The sequence below is a fragment of the Vombatus ursinus genome, unplaced genomic scaffold (genome assembly GCF_900497805.2).
Source record: "Vombatus ursinus unplaced genomic scaffold, bare-nosed wombat genome assembly UNPS02014832.1, whole genome shotgun sequence".
Lineage (NCBI taxonomy): Eukaryota > Metazoa > Chordata > Mammalia > Diprotodontia > Vombatidae > Vombatus > Vombatus ursinus.
In genome coordinates, this window is record NW_020954610.1 from 25,911,639 (window position 1) to 25,933,783 (window position 22,145).

At 35.6% G+C, this 22,145-nt stretch overlaps 1 protein-coding gene across 1 annotated transcript in view; it reads left to right on the forward strand.

The window, feature by feature from the left end:
* The window catches only part of EQTN (equatorin), a 36,835-nt gene extending 21,671 nt beyond the window's left edge, over nucleotides 1–15,164 (forward strand). Inside the window, 6 exon segments of the mRNA XM_027839166.1 lie at nucleotides 687–746; nucleotides 2,653–2,706; nucleotides 3,196–3,285; nucleotides 7,555–7,714; nucleotides 10,325–10,381; nucleotides 14,804–15,164. Of these exon segments, the coding sequence (XP_027694967.1) occupies nucleotides 687–746; nucleotides 2,653–2,706; nucleotides 3,196–3,285; nucleotides 7,555–7,714; nucleotides 10,325–10,381; nucleotides 14,804–15,164 (782 nt within the window).
* The last annotated feature ends 6,981 nt before the right edge of the window (nucleotides 15,165–22,145 follow it).

The window sequence follows — 22,145 nt, forward strand, 5'->3', positions numbered from 1 at the left end:
AGATTCCTAAGATCATGTGTGGGTGATCATAGTGGACTCATTGCTATTCCCACAATAGTCTAAACCAGCACTTCTTAAACTGTGGGTCATGACCCCATGTGGAATCGCATAACTGAATGTGGGGTTGTGAAAAATTTGGCAATAGTAGAAAGTTTCTGAATGTGCAACAACCAAAAATTAATTCAAAATCAAGTGAGTAATAAATTTGAAGTGTTTCTGGTAGTGCTTGCCCGTATTGCATCTTAGGCAATCTCTTTTTCACATGTCTATACACATGAATGTGGCTATTCTGTGACTTTGAGATTACACTATAATTAAGAACAATGTCTGAGATGTGAAATACAAGATATTAACATCGTACTGATATTACCCTTTAGCATTACAAATGGGCTTATGTCAAGGCAATGACATTCCTTTTTTTCCCTTCTCTTCCATTTCTTGTCCAGTTGCCTTGGAAAATGTTCAATATTTCTGTCATTCTCTCTCATTTCTCAGAGATCAAATGAGAATAATATATGTAAGACACTTTGTAAAACTGAAAGTGCTATGTAAATGCAAGCTATGATGATGATAATGGTGATGATTCCATTTACCTTTTCATTGTTCTACTCGTAAGTCAAAAAAGATTGTCATCCTAGATTCTTAGTAATTTTAGATGAAAATAAACTTCATCTTCCTCTTCCTAGATAATGATTTGGGACCAAAAGAACTCCCTGACCTCACATATCTAGATATACTTACTGAAGGTATGTAAAACTACCTCCATAATCACAGAGAAGAAAAATCACAATAAAGTTTTTAAAACAAGAAAATAGATTTTGGATAGTCAAAATCCTATATATAATGAACAAATTCATTAGAGGAGGGCAGCAGAAATCACTAAAAAAATACTTTAATAGGATGCTTGGAGAATTTCTTACTACTATAATTCTGAGTCTGGAACTAAGAGTTCAGTTTATTGTCAAATTTGTTTGAAAAGGCATTTTTATTGATTTCCATGTGAATACCATCAGTAACATAATTTTCATTAATTCATTTCCATTCAGTTCAACCAACATTTACTAACTTCCTACTTTCTACAAGGTATTGTACTCAATATTGAGGGTATATAAATGAAATGACACAATTCCAGACATAATAATCTAATTAGGGAAGATAAAATGTTGGATAGAAACCTGGCTTTTGAGTCAGGAAAACCTGGTTCAAGTCCCTCCTCTGACACATTCTGACTGTGATCCTAAAGTCTCTAAACTTCTCTGTTTTTTTTTTTTTTTGAGTCATTTCAGTCATGTCCAACTCTTCATGACACCATTTGAGAGTTTTCTTGACAGAGATACTGGAATAGTTTGCCATTTCCTTCTCTGGTTGCTTTTGCAGATAATGAAACTGAGGCAAACAGGATTAAGTGGCTTGCCCAGGGTCACGCAATTAATAAGTGTCTGAGGCTGAATTTGGACTCATGAAGATGAATCTTCTTGATTTGCATCCCAGTGCTCTATCCACTGCACCACCTAGCTGCCCCCAAACCTCTCCATACCCAACTAAGACTCTAAGTTGTAGAAAAGGTGCTGACCTTTTTTGGTAGAGGAAGTTCCTCACCAAGAGCTCACTACATGGATGAAATCTGAAATCATAGGTCTAGTTTATTTTTATACACACACACACATATACACATACATACACACATATGTGCACATAGACACACATATATGTATGTGCATATATTTGTAATATAAAACATATTATACATGTGTATGTATAGATGCATACATGTATTGTATATCTATATGCATTATATATGCATGTACCTACACACATATATATACACACTCCTATATAATTATAGAAGAGGTACAAGGTGATTAGTGCTAAGAACTTTGTGCAAAAGACAAAGTCCTATGAGAAATATGAGGAGAGAAAGATCATTTCCAACTGAGAGTATGGAAGAGCTGGAAGGGAACTCAGAAGCTAAGTAAGCCAAACCTCTTATTTTGTAAATGGGGAAACTGAGGCCCAGAGAGGTTTCATGACTTAACCAAAGTCACATGGGTGGTGTCAAGGGTAGGATTTGACTCTGGATCCTCTGACTCCAGAGCCAGTGATTTTTCCATTGTACCAAACTTTCATTGAGAAAGAGGTACCAAAATTGGATCTTAAAGAAACAGAATCCCCAGATAGAGATAGGGATTCTTTTTGTAGAATAAGCTAATCTTTATTTATAATTATAGGATGATAGGATTTAGAGCTTCAAGGAAACTTAAAGATCATCTGGTCCAACCTTGTCATTTTACAGATAAAAAAACTAAGGCCAAAGAAAAGGTTAAGTAGCTTGCCCAGATTCACACAAGTAAGTAGAAGAGCTGGGGTTTGAACCCATGTCTTCTGACTCCAAGTGAATTGTTGTTTTTACTATCAAAGAATGGGCAATTGTTAGCATTTCTTGAGGTATCTGGATCTGCCTGATCTGAAATCAGATTTTCTCCAGTTAATGCAAATTAGACTAGTAAAAATGTTTCTAAAATGTGGTAATTGTTAAAGAATTCAAATATTTTAACACTGCTAAAGTATGAGTAATATGCTTTTTTTTTCTTTCTACCAGAAATTTAATGGAACCAAGTCTTTTTATTATATTATCTTATTATATTTTAACAGAAGAAAAAAATCGTGATCCTGAAATGGGCCAATACAGGAGCCAGTTAATTGATGGTAAACATATACAGTGAAGTATCCGAAATAGTCCTTATAAAATAAGCCAACAAAAATAATTTTTAGCTTATGAGAACTGACATTTCTATAAATCCTACTAATTCCATGAGCCCAGAGGTCAACACTTGTGTTTTTATTCCTGTGTATAAAAGGAAAAGATAAGATTGTAAACCATTATGTAAAATGGTCACTCATTACCTAATGAGGCCAAGAAACCCACATTTTTCTAGAAGAGGCATACTTTAGTCATTGTCTTAAAGTCTTTCTTAATTCCATGAATGGGAGTGGAAGGGAGCAATTTTTCTTTCCAACATATTCAGTTTGTGTACCTTTTATGTAAGAAGAGAGGAGAGAGAATACATGGACCAATCAATAGATACACACAGATATAATACACTTACACATTCATATAAAAAATTTTATATGATAGGAAAATGATATTTTGGTAACTTACTTTAATTTGCAACTACATATTTATTAATTTAACAGTATTAGAGGAACTGCCCAAGCAACCAAAAAATAAGAAAATGGAAATGGATGAGAAAGCAGTTATTAATGAAAATCAATCGACAATTGCAAGTAAGAACAAACAATCAAGATAAACATATAAGTAAATGACTATCAGATCATGTGCTCATTTTGACGTTTTGCATATTAATGTTATTTACTGTAGTGGGACAGAGTATGCCAGATTTTAGTGCCCTACAGGGCATTCACATAATCAAAAGAGCTAGGAATGGTAAATAAAAATCTTTTTTCAGTTGTGTGTTTCCTCAGAACTTTCTGGTTTGAAATTCCTATGCCTGATTCAAGCAATCAAAAGTGTGTATTTGGGGGCAAAGGAATTATTTGGAAAGCAATGGATATAAATACAGTTAGGCTTCATTATGCCATTCTACCTTTAATGAAGAGGCTTAGTGTTGTTCAATCATGTGTGATTCTTTGTGACCCTGTTTTGAGGGGTTTTATTTTGAGATACTAGAGTGATTTGCCATTTCCTTCTCAAGTTCATTCTACAGATGAGGATCTGAGGCAAACAAGGTTAATTGACTTGCCCAGGGACACACAGCTAGTAAGTGTCTGAGACCGAATTTGAACTCAAGTCTTCCTGACTCTGGGGCTGGTGCTCCAACCACTACACCACCTAGTTGCCCATTCATGGGGAAGTGTTGCTCAGGAATAATGAAATCAGGTAGGATGGGACTCCTGAATAGAATATAGCTTGGCAATCTTTATTCAAAGGGACAGAAGAAATGAAAGGTGGTAGAGAAACATTACATACTAAAATATTTATATAAAGAAATATAGGAACTAGAAGGAGAAAGAACGGTGGAAAGAATTTAGGTGAGAAGCACTAGAAGGAAATGAGGGACAAAAAGGAAATGGAGAATGTCAAGGCATTTGTGTTAGTATAAAGTTGATCAATGTAATACTTTTTAAAGACAGGTCTATATAGCAATATTATATAAATCTGCACAGTATCTACAACCCTTATTGTTGTTGTTCATTCTTTGTTCTCAAGTAATTTTACTGTACTGTCTTGCTCAGACCATATATGGAATACTGGGTTCAGTGCTAGGTGCCACATTTTTTTTTAAAGAAAGCCATTGATAAACTGGAGAGTGTCTTAAAGAGAGCATCCAGGAAAGATGATGGACCTCAAGACCATGCCATCCAAGTTGTGGCAACTGCAACAAGGATTTAGGTTGGAGAAGACAGAGACTTGGTAGAGGGAAGGAGGAGAACAAGAGAGCTGTCATTGGAAAAGGAGGTAGACTTTCTACTTGAGCCCAGAGGTCAGCATTAGATAAAACAGAAGTTTCAAAGGGGTATATTTTTAGGTTTAATGTAAGGTATCAATGTAATTGATAACAATTCAAGCTATCCAAAAATGGAAGAAAACGACCTTAGGAGGTAGTGAGTTGTCTTTAACTAGAGATCTTCAGGAGAAGGTTGGGTAATCACTTATTGGGAATGTTGTAGAGGGCATTTCTATACAACTATCTACTAGACCTCTGAATTTCCTTACAAACCTGAGATTTTTCTGATTCTATGATTATCTTAATATTGCCTTGCCAAAGGCTCAAACATACCTAGTCATAGCCTTGTATGTCTTATGTATCAGCCCCAAAAGATCTTCATGTACATATATAGTTTATAAAGTATATGTAATTTTATGTAGGCACAAAATAATTATATTCATTCATTGTTGTTAAGCTATGGGCGGGGGGCAGCTGAGCTGAGCTTCAGGTCAGAAAGATCTGAGTTTAAATCTACCCTCAGATACTAACTAGCTATATGACTTTGGGCAAGTCACATAACCTGTCTGCTTCAGTTTCCTCAACTGTAAAATGAGGATAATAACAGCACCTACTTCCCAGGATTATTATGAAGATCAAGTGACTTACAATTTGAGGTAACTGTGCAGAAAAGTTTAAGGATGTTTCACTAGTCAATTAAATATATGGAAAGGTGAGAAACTGAATACAAAAGTGAAATTGACATGAAATATAATCTGGGAGTCGTTTTACCCAGATGCCATAGAACTTTAAACAAGATGACAAGGGGAAAGAAAGAGAGGGAAAGAGAAAAGAAGAGGGAGAGGGAGAAGGAGAGGGGAACGATGAGAGAGAGAGGAAGACAGAAAATTATAGCAACTGAAAAAAAGAACCTTTTTAAGATGATAATAAAATTTTAAAGTGTAAGTTAATCATTTAGCTTTGGATTCAAAATTCTTAAAAATGCTAATATCTATCTGTTTAATTCTCTCTGAGATGTTTAATTGACCAGCAAGGTATATGAAATTTCAGATTAGCAGAATATTGTTTAGATGTGAGATACGAAACAAAACTTGAAAGATGAAACTCCTAAGAAACTGCTTTTAATTCTGGTACTTTTAGTCAAAGATTATGTTAGTGCCAAGACTGTTTCCATTGTCATCATAAATTGCTACAAATGCCTTTGGCCAAATCTTGCTTTATAAAGAAAGCAATGACTAATGGGCAACATTTTTTTTCCAGAAAACAACACAGTAGGATAACCTATTTTACTGTAATTTATTTTGCTATTTCTAAAACAAATATTTTCTGAGTCAAAATAGGATCTTAGAGAGACAACTACATGCATTTCTTTCCCTTGGTTTGTAGACTGTGTTCTTTGAAAATGAGTTATTTTTTTTTTAATATTAGAAGGAAGGGAAAGAGGAAAATGTCACTCCTTGTTTCCTAATTGACAGGATCCAGAAGGCAGAATTGTGTAATTAACTTAGATTAGTTTTGTTGTCAGAGTACAATGGTTCAAATCTTGACTCCATTACTTTTTTTTTGCTGTGTGACGTTTACTTTTCTATATCTGTCTCTAAAAGAAGATGGAGCTAGATAATTTTTCTTTTAAAAAAACTTTTTTGATATCTTTTGTTTTTACAACACCTTCATTTTCCAGCATATGCTTACCAGCTTCCTAACTCAGAGACCACCTTTTATGAACAAAAAGCCTGAATTATATAATTTCTTTCTTTTTTTTTGGCAATAGGGTTAAGTGACTTGCCCAGGGTCACACAGCTAGTAAGTGGCAAGTGTTTGGTCTGAGGCTGGATTTGAACTCAGGTCTTCCTAACTTTAGGGCCAGTGCTTTATCCATTGTGCCACCTAGCTGCTACCTGAATTATATAATTTCTAAGTGCTTTTCCAACTTGAAGTCATATGAACCTAGAGGATACCCAATTTAAATCTCCCTGGCTTTTTATTTTGAACTAGTACTCTGGACATTCAATCTAATAATGCTTTGTTTCATTAAATCAATAATTTTCAAAGAGAAAAATATAAACTTAGAATTAGATGAAAATATTTTCATTAAAATAGTCTTATAGCAACCCTGCCCAAAAATACCTTGAAAAATTGTAGCAAAGAAGAGTTTTCCCATTAAGAAAAAAATTAAAAACATAATTAGTAAAATAATCCAGTCTTGAACCATACTGATTTTGATATTTTTTTAATACAGTTCAGTTCAGGAAACTTTTATTTAGTTGCTGCTTATGTCCAAGAACTGTGCTAGGCACTAGAGATATAAGAACCAAAAAGAAATAGTTCCTAACCTCAGAAACTTACAAGTTATTCTGGAATAGAGAAATAAAGTTTTAAAATTTAGATCTAGGGGGCAGTTAGGTGGTAGAGCACCAGCCCTGGAGTCAGGAGGACCTGAATTCAAATCTGGCCTCAGACACATAACACTTACCAGCTGTGTGACTCTGGGCAAGTCACTTCACCCCAATTGCCTCGCCAAAAAAAAAGAAAAAAAAAGATTTAGATCCAGAAGCAATCTCTAGTGAGTGACTTATCTAATCCAACAATATTATTTTGAATATGAAGAATCAAAGTCCATAAAAATTAAGTGACTTGTGCAAAAAACACACAAGTATTAAATAGAAGAGCTAGCATCTCTACTTTGTTAAATGGCTAACATTGGAGAGGCCCCAGAGATTGATGGTGAAAAATCAAGATTACTAGTTAATCAAAAACTTTGCAGTTTAAAAAAAAAAACCTCCCTTAAAGTAATATTTCTTCTTTTTTTCTTTTGGTCCAGATCAATTACATATAAGCTAACCAATGTTTTAGTAAATACTATACTTTTGCTTATATTATGACACAAGCTTCTAATATTATGGTGCCCTAAACAGCCCCTGTAGGTGTTCACTACAGACTGGTCAGTCCATTGTAAAAGTTTTTTGTTCAAACCTGAGCAGTTCTGTTCTGGGTTTTTTTTTAAAGATTTTAATCTTTTGGTATGACAGTATTAAAGTAACTTACATAACTAATTACTTTTGTTTAATTTCTTTTTATTTTCTCTAAGTCCCTGACATCCCTCATGAGACTGTTAGCCAATCTCTTCAAAGAGAAGAAGTAAAGCTAAAAATAATGCTGATTATATCATTGTTGACACTCATCATTTTCTTAATCTTCATGTGTATTTGTTGTTTCATTTTCTCCCGAGTGCGAGTGCAGAAGAAAAGGTAAGTTTTCATAAATCTGGATGTAGTCACCTAGTGAATTCCAAGCACAGTGTTATGCACAGAAGACATAGTCCATGACCTAAAGGATTTTGCATTTTAATGCGGGGGAAGATCACACATAAAGGGAAGCTAGAAAGGGAGAGGGCCTGAGAGGGAGGATATGGAGACTTGATATGGAGATGGACAGGAAGTGATTTGGAGACTGGGACATAGGCAAGATAAGAAGACCACAGCCCAGCTTTCCAGGAACTGGAACCCAAAGTTCCTTGGAGAGGGGTGGGGAGGAAAGAGGATAATGGTCAAAATGCAGGCAGTATGGTGTAGAGATGTCTGGGAAGGAGGTGCCACCCCAACTCAATTAATTAGAGAAAGTCCAAAATGTAATTACAAGTTATTAAACTAAATGTAAAGATGTTTTACTGCCCTTAACCTTGCATGTGTCAATGCTTTTCTCAAGAAAGTGAAGGGAGTAATCTCATTGACATCAGAGCTTTAAAGCATGAAGCCCTCGGATCAGAATTCAATTTTAGGTTGGGAGACTTGTGCAAGAGACCTCTGGGGTGGGCAGAAGATAGGATTTCTTTCTTCCCTATTGGGCTGTGGCATCCAGAAGCAATGTTGTTCAGTGTTTTAAGAGTTCAGGGGACAACTGAGTGAGCAGAGAAACAAACTCTAGACAGACATGGATACAGAAAGGGATACTCTCAAAGGAGGAATGGGTCCTCTTTCAGTAGAAAACAGCCAGCTATGGAGAGGAATAGATCATGGAAACCCAGTTAGCAACTCACACAGCAGAGATGTACCTGAAGAGAAGTGCATGAGGACTCTAGAAAGGACTTCCAGGTTCTCTAGTACTGGGAGTTGCCTTTGCCACATGTATGTTACTCTTTTGCCTCACTATCATTAGACTCCAATTTTGAACCTCCTCTTTCTAGGGGTTCGCACCTGTTGCAGAAGAATCTGCTTTCTTGTTCTTTTTTTTTCATTTATAAGTCAATGCCAGTTCCTTTGAGATAATTTTTGTATGATTGAAAGCTTTGGTATTAATATTGATTGTATTCTTATGTCCACCATGAATCTAGAAATTAATATGAACAGTATGTATTTGCATCTATAGAATATTGGTACCTAGCAATTCACTTAGAATATACTAAGTAGGAATTCATACCTTTTTTTTGTTTATTTTTGGCTTTTAAGCAGAATCAGACCATTTTTCTCATTGCTCTATAAGTCCAGACAATTCGAGAGCCATATGGACTGCCTGTTGGCCTAGAAACCCTGAATAACCAATCCCAAGTGCTTAATACCGGTTTGGAAGCCCCATATCTCTGAGACTTTTTAAAATTTGTTTTCTGCTTTAAGTTAGCCTGACTGACATAATAATGGGTAAGTTCAGACCTCTAGTTAGATTACATATGTGTTTCAGGAAGCCATCAAGATATTTATGTTCGGGGCAGTGAGGTGGCTCAGTGAATAGAGCTCTGGCCTTGGAGTCAGGAGGACCTGAGTTCAAATCCAGCCTCAGACACATAACACTTACTAGCTGTGTGACCCCGGGCAAGTCACTTAACTTCGATTGCCTCACCAAAAAGCAAAAAAAAAAAAAAAAAAGATATTTATGTTCTATGTCCAGGAAAATTTTGCGCCCCCTCCCAGGATTAAACCTGGTCTACACAAGTGGGTCCAAAAGGGTCCCCTTAGGTTGAACGTCCCAGCTGCCTTGGCCCAGTGAGACCTGTGTTGTTACATAAGCACCCCGACAAGGCAGTTTGATTTCTCACTTGAAGGGTGAGAGACTGATTTCATATTGACCCCAAGTCCCTAACCCCGGTTAGAAAAGCACTGTATATTTTTTGAGCTCTGTAGGGATCAGGCTTTCCCTTTGAGAAGGGAAGTTTGATTTTTTTCCCCTTTTCTTTTACTTATTGTCTTTGCACTAGGGAAGTCCTTTGCAATTACAATGGTAGACAACAACCTTTGAAAATTTTACAAAATGATGTCTGCTTGTTAAAATTGTGTAACAATGACTTTGGATATGAGTATAATCTCTAGACCCACAAGTTATGATACACCTGTATCCTTGTGGAAGAATATTAATTTCTAGATCATTTGTAAACTGTGCCACATGGACTTTGCCAGAACATGCTCTAGTTGATTTATTTGGGAATAGTAAATATATAAGTGGAGAGAGTGTAGGGGTTCTTTCTCCCCACCTCAGATGATATAGTCATAGGAAGTCCAGAATGTAAACAAAATGTCAACATGGTTTTAAACATATTATAAATATGTGTCTATGCCTATGCATGAACACTTTTCTCAGACAGAAGCAAAAGATCAACCAATTTGGACAATCAAGATTTGAAATAACTAAGCCCTAGGAAAAGAGCTCAGTTCCAGTAGAATCCAGCCTCTCTAGAAGGCTTTGTGAAGGAGATAAATGCGGGGCAGGGGGTTTGCACTCTCCCTCCCCCATCAGGCCTGGCATCCAGAAGTTTGAGAGTTTCATAGGTTCAAAAGAATGTGAGACACAAGTGAGGGAGCAGAAACACTTCAGACAGATATGGATAAAAATTGCGGTTATTCTAAGGAGGAAGTATCTTCATAAAACAGGGTCTTTGGCATCAGAGAAAAGAAGTGACTATGGAGAAGAGCAGACTGGGAAACTGGGTCAGCAACTCAACCAGTAGAGATGCTAAATGCAATGGGAACTGTTGGAAGACTTTGTGTAGAGAAGAAAGGCCTCCTAGTCACTGATAGAAGCTGTTAGAGATACCTTTATCACATATGTATGCGTCACTACCATAATAGTCTCAACTTTAAGCTTTCTCCCCATGTTTGCTACGTGTATTTGTGGACAATTGCACACCGGATTAATAGGTGTGGGGGGGTATTTATAGGTACCATTTTTACTTTGACATCTTAGTAAATGCTTTTGTTAAGTAGAAATCCTTATAAGGACCCAATCTGAAGTAGCTTCGGAGTTGTTTTAAGAATTTTTTATTTCCTTTTATTAATCTTTATTATATTGAGTTCAGGGTCATTTTTCCTAGTTAGGAGATTGTTAAGGTGACTGAAAACTGCCATATTCCTGAGATAAGAAGTAAAGAAAGAGGTAGGGCTTGCCAAAATAACTTGCTTCATTTGTGGAAGAATCCCCTTTGTCTGACCCTTTGAATATCTTTGTAGCATATAAATCTCCTCCTCTCAATTAATCCACTGTAAACTCTCAACATTGAAAACTTAACTTCTTATATGTAACTAAGTCTGTCTGACTAAAATAAAGGTCTGTGTGATTTTTACAGCCCATGAGGAGAGATTTAGGAGACTATATGTTAATAGATTATTTATCTGCTTCTCTGATGTAATTTTTGTTTATAAAAAGCTTTGTTAGAATCCCAGTCTTTGTTCAGAGATATCTTTTTTGAGCCCTGAACTTATTCTTAAAAGCATAATCAAATCTCTGTTTTAACACCTGGAATCTCTGTGTTGTGACAGAATTTTTTGGCAGCAGCTACATATCACATGAAATTTGTGGGAATACTTTTTTTCTGTAATAGAGTGTTTTCTATGGTTTAAGGTGGTTTATTTGGCTCAAAGCTAAGATTTCATTGGTATAAGTAGCAGCTGGTTAGAAAACTCCCTCTATTAACACCAACCAGCAATTGCATTGCAATTTATAAAAATTGCTTGGCGCATTGAGAGGTTCAATGGTTTATCCAAGGTCTCATTAGTAGGACCAGCCTTCCAATCTCTGAGACCAGTGCACTATTCTCTTTTCCTGCCAGCTGCTCAAATGGTATGTATCTTTCATATCATTTTTTGACATATATGTATAACATTAAATATGACAAAAAACCACACAGTGTTCTTTCATCCTGAGAGAAAAATCCTTCATGTTTCTGATTGTTTTTTTGTTAATAATGTTTCCTTTTTTTGATGATTATGAACAAGTTGAATTTGAGTTTCATTTCCTTTGGTGTTCTGTGTGGTATGCTGATTTGAATTTTCATTTGATTTTTAATAATTCTGGGAAATCTCATACAATTTCCTGAAACATGACACCTGAATTCTCTCAACATTTTTCAGAGACCCACCCAGTAATTCTCAGATTATTTCTCTGGCTCTGTCTTCTTGTTTTATTACCTTTTTTTTTAAAAGCATTCTCAAATGTTCATCTAGTTTGAACTGTATTATGAGTTTATTTGCTATTTTCATGCCACTTGTACTATTTTCTCATTCACCCAAAACATCTTAGCAAATATGTAGATTTATTAATTATTCCAAATTGTTGAGTGATTTTTTTCCTGTTCCATCTTTGTTATTTTCAATTCCACCTTTCTGTTGTTTTTTTTTTTTTTTTTTAAGGAAATTCGGGTTAAGTGACTTGCCCATGGTCACACAGCTAGTAAGTGGCAAGTGTTTGGTCTGAGGCTGGATTTGAGCTCAGGTCCTCCTGACTTCAGGGCTGCTGCTCTATCCACTGCGCCACCTAGCTGCCCTCTTTAATTCTATCTTTGTCGATGCCAAATCTGTTACCTCATCTACTGAACTTATTACCCAGTAATAGATCCAATTTCTATTCTGGAGGCCTTGCTTGTATTTTTATTTTTTTTCTTTTTGGATTTTTCTCCTTGGTTTCTTTTAATCCATAATATTTATTCACTATGTTGGAGCTTTAATTTTTTTTTTAATCTTTCTCTTTTCTTCTGTGCAAAGAAATTTTTCATGAAGATTTTGTTATTATTCTTTTACTTCATTTGGTATGTCTGCAATTTTTGAGGGGTTATAGGATATAGATCTAGAGACTTTGTAGTTCATGTAGTCCAATCCTCCCATCATTTTACAGATAAGTAAACTAAAATCCAGAAAGTTTAAGCAATTTGCTCAAGGTTACACAAGGTGAGTGGTAGAACTGTTATTTGAACTTAGGCCCTCTAGCTCCAAACCCTTTCCACTGTACCATGATGCACAGTGGATAGACCTTTCACTCTACAAACTTGCAGGAAAACTCCAAGTTATAGAAATTTTTTAAGGCATTCACATCATTTCTCCCTCTAAGTCTAGGAATTGGTATGCTTATTCCATGTGAGAAAATACTCTAGCCTCCTAGAAGATAGTGCCTATTCCATATAAATATATTTGCATTCATATGCATTCATCTTTTGGGTGTTCAGGTGGAATCCTGCTTAAAAAGGAGAGTGACTCTGGATTTAAATAGAATGGTATTTCACAGAATCTCAAATTAGAAATGACTTTATTTTTTGGTGATCATGGGACACAAAGGTTATGAATTATTTCTTAAAGGCAACTTGTTTTTGTATTTCCAGAATTTCCTCTTCTACTAGAAAAGCATTCAGAGATCTGGACAACAAACATTTCCTTTCAGATTTATTTGTTAGGTGCTTATTCTTTCTTTCTCCTTAAAGGAATTATATTTAAATCAGTTCTAAATTAGGTGATTATTCAATTAAAATTATTTATTTAATATAACAAGTTGATGTCAAACACCCTGATGGATTTGTTTTACAGTAATTTCCTCCCTCCTTTCTCTCTCTCTCTCAAATTCCCTCTCTCTCTCTCCCTCCATCTCCATCTCCCTCTCTCTCTTTCCCACTCTCTCTCATTCCCTCAGAACAGTTGTTTCTGCTGAACAAATATAATGAATGCACCTGCTTCTCTATTCCACAATACAATTGGTCCTACCTACTAAGCTCCTTTCAACTAAATTTCACTTTAAATGTTTCCTGTATCATTTTATTAAGCACTTTTTAAAATTATAGGCATGGGTTTTAAACCTACTTCAGTCTCAGAATTATTTAATTATTCAGGCTAAAATAGAAGGAAAGAGCCACATGAGGTCAAAGTTTTCATTTGCATGGTGGCACAAAGAAGTATGATTATATCAAGAAGTTATGATGAATAAATAGTAAATGATAAAATATTGGCATCAATAGATCATATTGAATTTTTAAAGCTTAAAATTTATTTTCAGATCCACATTCTCTCCCTCCTATCTCCCTGCCTTTTAGTCCCTCACTGGGAAAAAACAAAAACCCTGGGTCTCGATTCTGGAAGACCTGAATTTGAACCCAGTCTCAGACATTTGCTAGTTGTGTGACTCAGAACAAGTCACTTAACTGCTGTCTGCCTCAGTTTTCTCAACTGTAAAATTGGAATAATAATAGTGACTACCTCCCAGTATTGATGTGAAGATCAAATGAGATAACATTTTAAAGCCCTTAGCACAGTGCCTGATACATAGTAGGTATTTAATAAATGTGTGTTTCCTTCCTCTCCTATTTTAAGAACTGTTTAAATTGTATACTAGATTTAATAGTTACATGGAAAATAACTTTAAATGTATTTGTTAGTTGTAGAATAATTTCAGAATTAAAAAAACTCGAAGGTGATATTCATATGAACTATCTCATTTGATTGCCTTGATCATTTAATTCAGTCAAAATTGTTGTTTCAAGTTCCCTTGTTTAGAGACAGCCTTACCATGGGAGGTAGCATGGGTGATACCATGAGAAAGGCATTTGTTCTCGAATCAGAGAAGCTGGGTTCAAATCTTGTCTTTGATGTGTGTTATCTGTATAACCTTAAGTCACTTGATCTCCCCTAGGGCTCAGTTTCCTCAACTGTAGAAAGAGGGAGTTGGATTAGATGGTTTCTGAGATCCCATCCAGCAGTAAATCTATGAAACTTAAAGGATAAATTGAATGTGTGTATGTTTGTGTGTGTGTGTGTGTGTCCACACCAAAGAAAGAAAGAATACAGGGTTGCTAAATATTAACATTTAAGTGGCTCAATTTAAGCTTTCAACATGACCCCACAATATTCTGATCAAACTTTATACATTCTAGATGAAAGGAAATTTTAGTATCTTCTGATAAAGATAAATATTATAATTATTAATTTATAATACATAATTACTGTAGTAAATTTTATAGATTAAATATATGTATTGAATATTATGCTGCAAAAAATGTTTGCTGAAGTTTAAGAATATTTTTGTTCTGAAAAAACATAAAATTGGAGATGATGCTTTGGTGAAATAAATCAAATATGTGTTCTTTTTTTTTCCAGTCCTAAAAAAAAACCAGTTAAAAAAAATCTTGCCATCAGACCTGAACTGGCAACCATGTCTTATTTTCAACCAGCAGAAGGTGTATCAGAAACTTCCTTTTCTAAAAGTACACCTAGTAGCACAGTGTGGGGGCCCGGATCTCCAGACTTTAAAAAAGGAATGAACGTGCCAGAAGCAACAGCATCAGTATTATTTCTACATAAAATTGATGCACAGTGCATGAAGTCAGAGACCTGCAATGAACTACCCAGTAAGGAACTTGAGCTTAGCAGTACTGAGCTACACAGTATGGAAAAGTCCAGTGATGAAATGCCCAGTCAGGAGTTGCCCAGTAAAGAGGCTGAAAATAGTGGAAAATAGACTAATTTTTTTCATAAAAATAAAAATTATTTATCTTTTGAACCATTTTAATCTTATAATTGTGTGCCTTGGCAGAATTATATTTGTATTTTGATGGGTATTGTAGGCAGAGTGACCTCTCCAAATCTCCAAATCTCCAAATCAAAAACTGTTAGATTAGGAAGAGAATTTAGTGGTCTTCTAATCCATCAACCCCACTCATTCCAGACCAACATTTTTCAGGTGAAATAATTAAGGCTCAAGGTGATTAAACAAGGGAGAACAGATACACAGTTATTGTATGGCATAGACATGATTTAACCCAAGTATGAATCTTAATTCAGTGCTCTCCCCACAAAATCACACTGCCTCCTGCAATGACCTTTTTTTCATTCTTTATCCTTCTCGACCTCTTTGTAGGATTGCACACATATTCTTTCCTCCTTTGACTTCTGTGACATAATATCTGATTTTCTTCTCTAAATGCTCCTTTGGAAGATTCCTCCTCCTTCTTTTGACATAAGATTAAGGGCGTCCAAGGGTGTGCTGGAATCAGCTCAAATAGCCTGGAGAGAGCCACTTGTTAAATTTTCAATGTGAGCATTTGTACCTCAGAAATCAGCTACAAATTGGGGTTTAATTTATTGTTTTGGTGATTGTCCAGATTTAAGAAAGTGAGGGAGAAAACATTAATAATGTTCATTAAACTTAAAAGTGTGTCCTACATACATTTTAGGGGAGATAGCCAGTTGTTAAACATTTAGCAACACATCCTTGGATGTGTGCCCGTTCTCCAAAGTGGTACTTGATATTCTTCTCTCTTCTAAACTTTCATGATGACCTCATTCATTCAGACCTCTGTATATATGACTTGCAAATCTATATTCACAGTTCAGTTCCTCTGAAGCTTTAGATTCACCCTTCCAACTGTCTACTGGTCATCTCCAAACACATGTCTCATCAGTACCTTGTTTAACATATCTAACTAAAATTGAATTCATTGTTTCACTCCTCAAATCCTTTTCCTGATTTTCCTATTTTTGTTAGTGGTACCACCATACCCACAATCATTTATGTTCTCTTAACCTCCAAATCATAATGAATTTTTCCTCATTTTCCCCATATATCTAACCAATTGTCATGTATATTTGTTTTATCCTCAAGATCTCTCCAACTGATCTCAACCTACTGTTCCCACAGACACCATTCTGGTCCTCATAACCTTTCATCTGAACTAAAACTATAGCATACTAACAGGTAGCATACTGGCCTCCAGTAAATGTTCCCCTTTAATTCATTCTACACATCACAACTAGATTGGTCTTCCTGATAGACAAGTTCATTCCATTACTGAAAACATTTCAATTCTTCCCTACCAATAAGTTAATAAGTATTTGTTGAACAAGTAAATTAATGAAATTCCTTGGTTATGAGTATTTATTGTTTTTTAAAGAAAAAATATAAACAATGTTTTAAATGGACAATTCATCACTTATGAATAGGAACAAAAATTATGTAAAAGGACTTCAGAAAATTATTCATCTTAGATGATTTTATCTTTAAGCTAGGCCATCTAGGGACATATTAAAAGATTTTTGATAAATTGGTAGATGAATTGCCTAGTTCTAGAGATGAGACTAAATTATTCATGCCTAAGGAATTTATCACTGAATTCTTGAAAGTTCAAACTAAGCTTGCAAAATTGCAAAACCAAGGATGAGATGGAAAGTAGTTGTTTCATATTCAGTCCATCGATAATGGATTAAATTTGTCAAGAGAAGAGAAAGAGAAGGTTGTTAAGAAGTCTAGCAAGAAAGGTAATGTATTAAAAGTAAACAAATCATAGCATCGTACAATATTAACAATTAAAGGAGTATTAGGGATTATCTACTCAAACTGCCTCATTTCGTAGGTGAAGAAACTGAGCCCTGGAGTTGTCAGTCAGTAAATCAGCTGACGTACTATGTGCCAGTCACTATGCTAAAGGCTGGGTATACATATCAAGGAAAAAGAAGGCCTGTCTTTACTCCCAAGGAGCTCACAGTTTAATGGGACTTACCATAATGGAATTACTTGTGACTTGCCCACAAGGTCACTCAGCTAAGTGACAAAACTAAGACCAGCATCTGGATATCCAGCCTCCTACTCTAGTATTCTTTTCATCATATTGAAGAGGCAATAAGGCATGCAGGAAAAGTGGGGGACTTGAAGAGCTCTGAGTTTGAATCCTGGCTCTGGCACTTTCCAGTTGTGTGCTGTTAAGAAAATTACTTAACTTGTTTTCAAATTCAGTTTCCTCCTCTGTTAAATGGGGATAATATTCACAACACCTAAACCAAGGAGTGGTTGTGAGAAAAGTACTTTGCAAGCCTCAAAGCATTATGTGAATGCAAATTATTATTATTACATTGATAGTGCTTCCTTTCTAAATGTTTAGGCAGGCAGGGACAATGATAATGATTGCACAATACTTTATGGTTTATAGAGTACTCTCACATGAATTATCTCACTTGAGATGCATTCTTCAGCATGATGTCTTAGGAGGTATGTACCTGTAGTAGGGGGTTGTTTGAGAAAGAGAACTCCTAAGCAGTAGCTGCCAAAGGTCACCTACCTTGGAGTTTATAATCTCCAAATTGGATGGATGCCCCACTTTCAATACGTGTGACAATTTTTCTTGAGTAGGAATATCCTGAGGGTACTATTTCAGGAAGGAAGTATATGGACCCCAGAAATATCTTGAACCTGGAATCACGGTCCTTCATTTTTTAAAAGAAGGTTCTATATATATATATAAATATAAGCAGTCTATAAATATTACATATCTCAAAAGAGTTATATAGGATCCTCTCCACCTAGGGAAAAAAAAGGAAATTTCTGAGAGAAGCTGCCCCAGGACAGTAGGGATTAGGAAGATTCATGAAATAACCTTTCTTAACTCATCTTCTCCAATTTTTTTTTCAGCCTCTATCTGTTTTTTCCTCCTCTAAATTTTCTTTGTCTTGGCATAACTGACTCCAGGAAAAATTGTCAAATCAGCAGAGGACTTAAGGAGCTTCTGCCATCTAATTCTTTCTTTGTCTTTACCTTCCGGCCCTAACATGCTAGCTAATTTTGTTACCACATTACACAGTTGACTCACGTTGAGTTTACAATTCATCAAAACCTCAGATCCTTATCAGCCAAACTGCTATCTAACCATACCTGCCTCTTCCAGATTGTTTAAACCCAAGTGTAAGATTTACTATATATCATAACTGAATTTCATCTTATTAGAGTCTGCTCAGTCTTCTAGCCTGTCAAGTTCTTTTTGGACTCTGTTATCCACCATTATAGCTTTCCCTTCTGGCTCCGTATGATTTGCAAATGTAATAATCACACCATCTATGCCTTCATTCCAAATCACTGATAAAAAATATTAGCCCATCTAGGATCAAACAGAAATCCCTGGGGCACTCTGCTATAGACCCTCTGCCAGATTGACAGGAAACATTAAGGATTATCTTTGAGTGTGGTTATTCAAACAGAATTAGAATTCCATCAATTAGAATTAGAATCAATCTATTTAATTACATTAGCATCTAAATCTTTCCATCTTCTCCCCAAGAACAGCACTCTTCCCTCTTCTCCAAAAATATCCCATGCTTTCAGCCTACTTAAGCAGACAGAAAGAAAAAAAAATCATTAGTTTATTCATTCATGCCAAGCAAGGTATCAATACCTAACTGTATTGTGAAAGGACCCACTTAGACGTGAATATCACTGCTTCTCTGAAACTTATAGTCTTTATTAATGAGGAGCCTGGGTCACTGATAGATTAAGTGACTTGCCCAAGGTCAGAGGCAGGACTTGCACCTAGATCTTGCTAACTTTGAGATCAGTTCTCTATCCACTAGGCCATGCTGCATCTTGTTATACCTAAGACAAATGTATTTTCTAGGTAGAACCACTAGGAGAGGGCATAACTTAATCCAGATTAATTCCTAGTATAACAATTTCAGGAATTGTGGCATCTAGGTTTAGGAGTGAAGAAGGTTTTATTATATCCTTCAACTCACATGATATAGGTAATCTACTCTGTTTATGAGGAAAGCCACTCCAGCTTCATAAGGATAGTACCACAGAAGGCCAGCCTCAAGTTTTCCCGGGAGATTCAAAGTCCTTCAGCTATTATTATTTATCTTGCTCTCCCCAACTCTAACTTTTGGCTTCAGTGTTTCTCCTACACTTTTCCTAGGTACATGTGTTACCTACACCCAAATTTTGCCTGCTAGACTTCCATTGCTTCACACTCCACTTTCTTCAGACCTTTTCCCCTTGTCCTTGCCTCCTCTCCCCATTCCTTTGTCTTCTCAGGGCTCTGCTCCTCTATCTGACCATTGGTCAAGAACGCACTGAAGCTCCATCCCTGAGAAATAATAAATTACACAAGACCCAGGTGTAGGAACTAGCTAACATCAGGTCAGTTGTTGCTTTTGTAGGCATGGTGGCTGCTTGTCTGCTAGGGGTTTTACTGACACCTATTTGAAGAGCCAGGCTGATTACTTTGTAGTAAGTACCAGCTACTTGTTTGAAAATGAACTGATAGGGGGTTAGTGCCAGCATCTCTAATATGACTTGTGTGTGTATGTATGTATTGAGTGACGCAGATTTTGGGAAGAATTCAGAGATGCAATGGGTATAGATGGATCATTTTGAGGGCACGAGTGATGAGGGGAGGTTGCCATATAGTGATAAAAATACCTTACCTCTGTGAACTCAGCAATAAATAGCCATTGGAGTCTATTTCAAAGGAGGCCTAGCTGGCTCCTCATTAAGAATGCCATTCCCTGATAATTCTGGGCATATTTCTTTGTTTAGAGAAAAAGGTATAAAATATTCTCAGGATATCATGGGTTAAGGAGTTTTTTCAAAAAAGAAAAAATAACATGAGTAATATCAATATGAAGTATATGTATAAACTCATTTGTAAGCCATATGTATAATCTTTTGCACAGCTTGGTTCTTCCATTTGGAGTCATTTTAGTTGACTCTCATGTTCTTTTATTTCCCCTGTATAATTCAATAATACTATACAAGTTATACTATTCCCATTCGTAATAAATATTTTAATGAAACTAGAGAAAAGAAATGGATTTGTATCATTTAATAATTTTATCCACTACCAATTCAAGCTTTGCCATGGTGTAGTGATCCTGAGTCCCTGTAGAGCATTTCATCTTTCATTTGAGGGCCAGGGAGAGAGGAAGGAGGAAGAGAAAGGGAGAAATATATTTTGAAGATCTAATTCTACGCCCACTTCTGAGGTTTTCTATCTTCTAATGTCCTCTTATTTATTTTGTTTTTTTTTAACCTCTTCTATCTATCCTTTCCCCCAAAGTGGAGGAGCATATAGTTTATCTAGGTTGGTTGATGAAACCATTCCTCCTCACCTTAGAGATCCTAGAAAGTGTAATATTTGGTTGGTTGCCTTACTTCTCTGAGTCTGTAGACTGTCACACTAAAGAGATATGCTTTTTTGAAGTGGCATAACTTAAAGCTAGGAACCAAATTACTTCCTAACATCATCTGTGTCCTTTGTGTCCTTTCCCTGATTCTTTTTTTTTTTGATAATTAATTTATTTAATTCCAGTTTTCAACATTCACTTCCATAAGATTTCTCCCCCTCCCAATCTGCTCTCTGCTCACTCCAAGATGGTGTGCAATCTGATATAAGCTCTGCTTATACATTCATATTAAGCATATTTTCCCATTAGTCATGTTGTAAAGAACAATTAGAACTAATGAAAGGAACCACAAGAATGAAGCAATAAAACAAAACAACAAAGGAAAAGGAGAGCAAATAATATGCTTTGATCTGCATTCAGACTCTATAGTTCTTTCTCTGGATGTGGACAGTAATTTCCATCATGAGTATTTTGGAATTATCTTATATTCTTGCATTGCTTTGAAGAGCCAAGTGTATCAAAATCAGTCATTGCACAATGTGGCTGTTAATGTGTACAATGTTCTCCTGTTTCTGCTCATTTCACTCTGCATCAGTTCATGTAAGTCTTTCCAGGTTATTTTTAAAGTTGACCTCCTCATCATTTCTTATAGCACAAAGTATTCCATTACATTCATATACCACAACTTGTTCAGTCATTCCTCCTCAATTTCCAATTCTTTGCCACTACAAAAAGAGTTACTATAAATATATTTGTATACGTGGGTCCTTTTCCACTTTCATGATTTCTTTAGGATGCAGACCTAGTGGTGGTATTGCTGGGTCAAAAGGTATGCATAATTTTGTAGCCCTTTGGGCATAGTTCCAAATTGCTCTCCAAAATGGTTGAGTCATTTCACAACTCCATCAACAATATATTAGTGTTCCAATTTTCCCACATCTTCATCAATATTTATCATTGTCCTGTTTTGTCATGTTAACCAATCTGATAGGTATGATGTGGTACTTCAGAGTCATTTGGATTTGCATTTGTATGATCAATAGTGATTTAGAACATTCTTTCTAAATATTTCTAAACATTTTCTCTGAAAACTGCCTGTTTATACCCTTTGACCATTTATCAATTGGGGAATGACTTTTATTCTTATAAATTTGATTCAGTTCTTTATATATTTTAGAAATGAGATCTTTATCAGAGATGCTGGTTGTAAAAATTCTTTCCCAGTTTTCTGCTTCCCTCCTAATCTTGGATGCATTGGCTTTGTTTGTACTCAAACTTATCAATTTAATGTAATCAAAATTATCCATTTTGCATTTCATAATGTTCTCTATCTCTTGTTTGGTCATAAATTCTTCCCTTCTCCACAGATCTGAGAGGTAAACTATTCCTTGCTCTTCTAGTTGGCTTATAGTATCAGTTTTTATATTTAAACTCTATACCCATTCTTACTTTATCTTGGTATAGGGTGTAAGATGTTGGTCTATGCCCAGTTTCTGCCATACATTTTTCCAGTTTTCCCAGTGATTTTTAAAATTAATTTATTTATTTTTAGTTT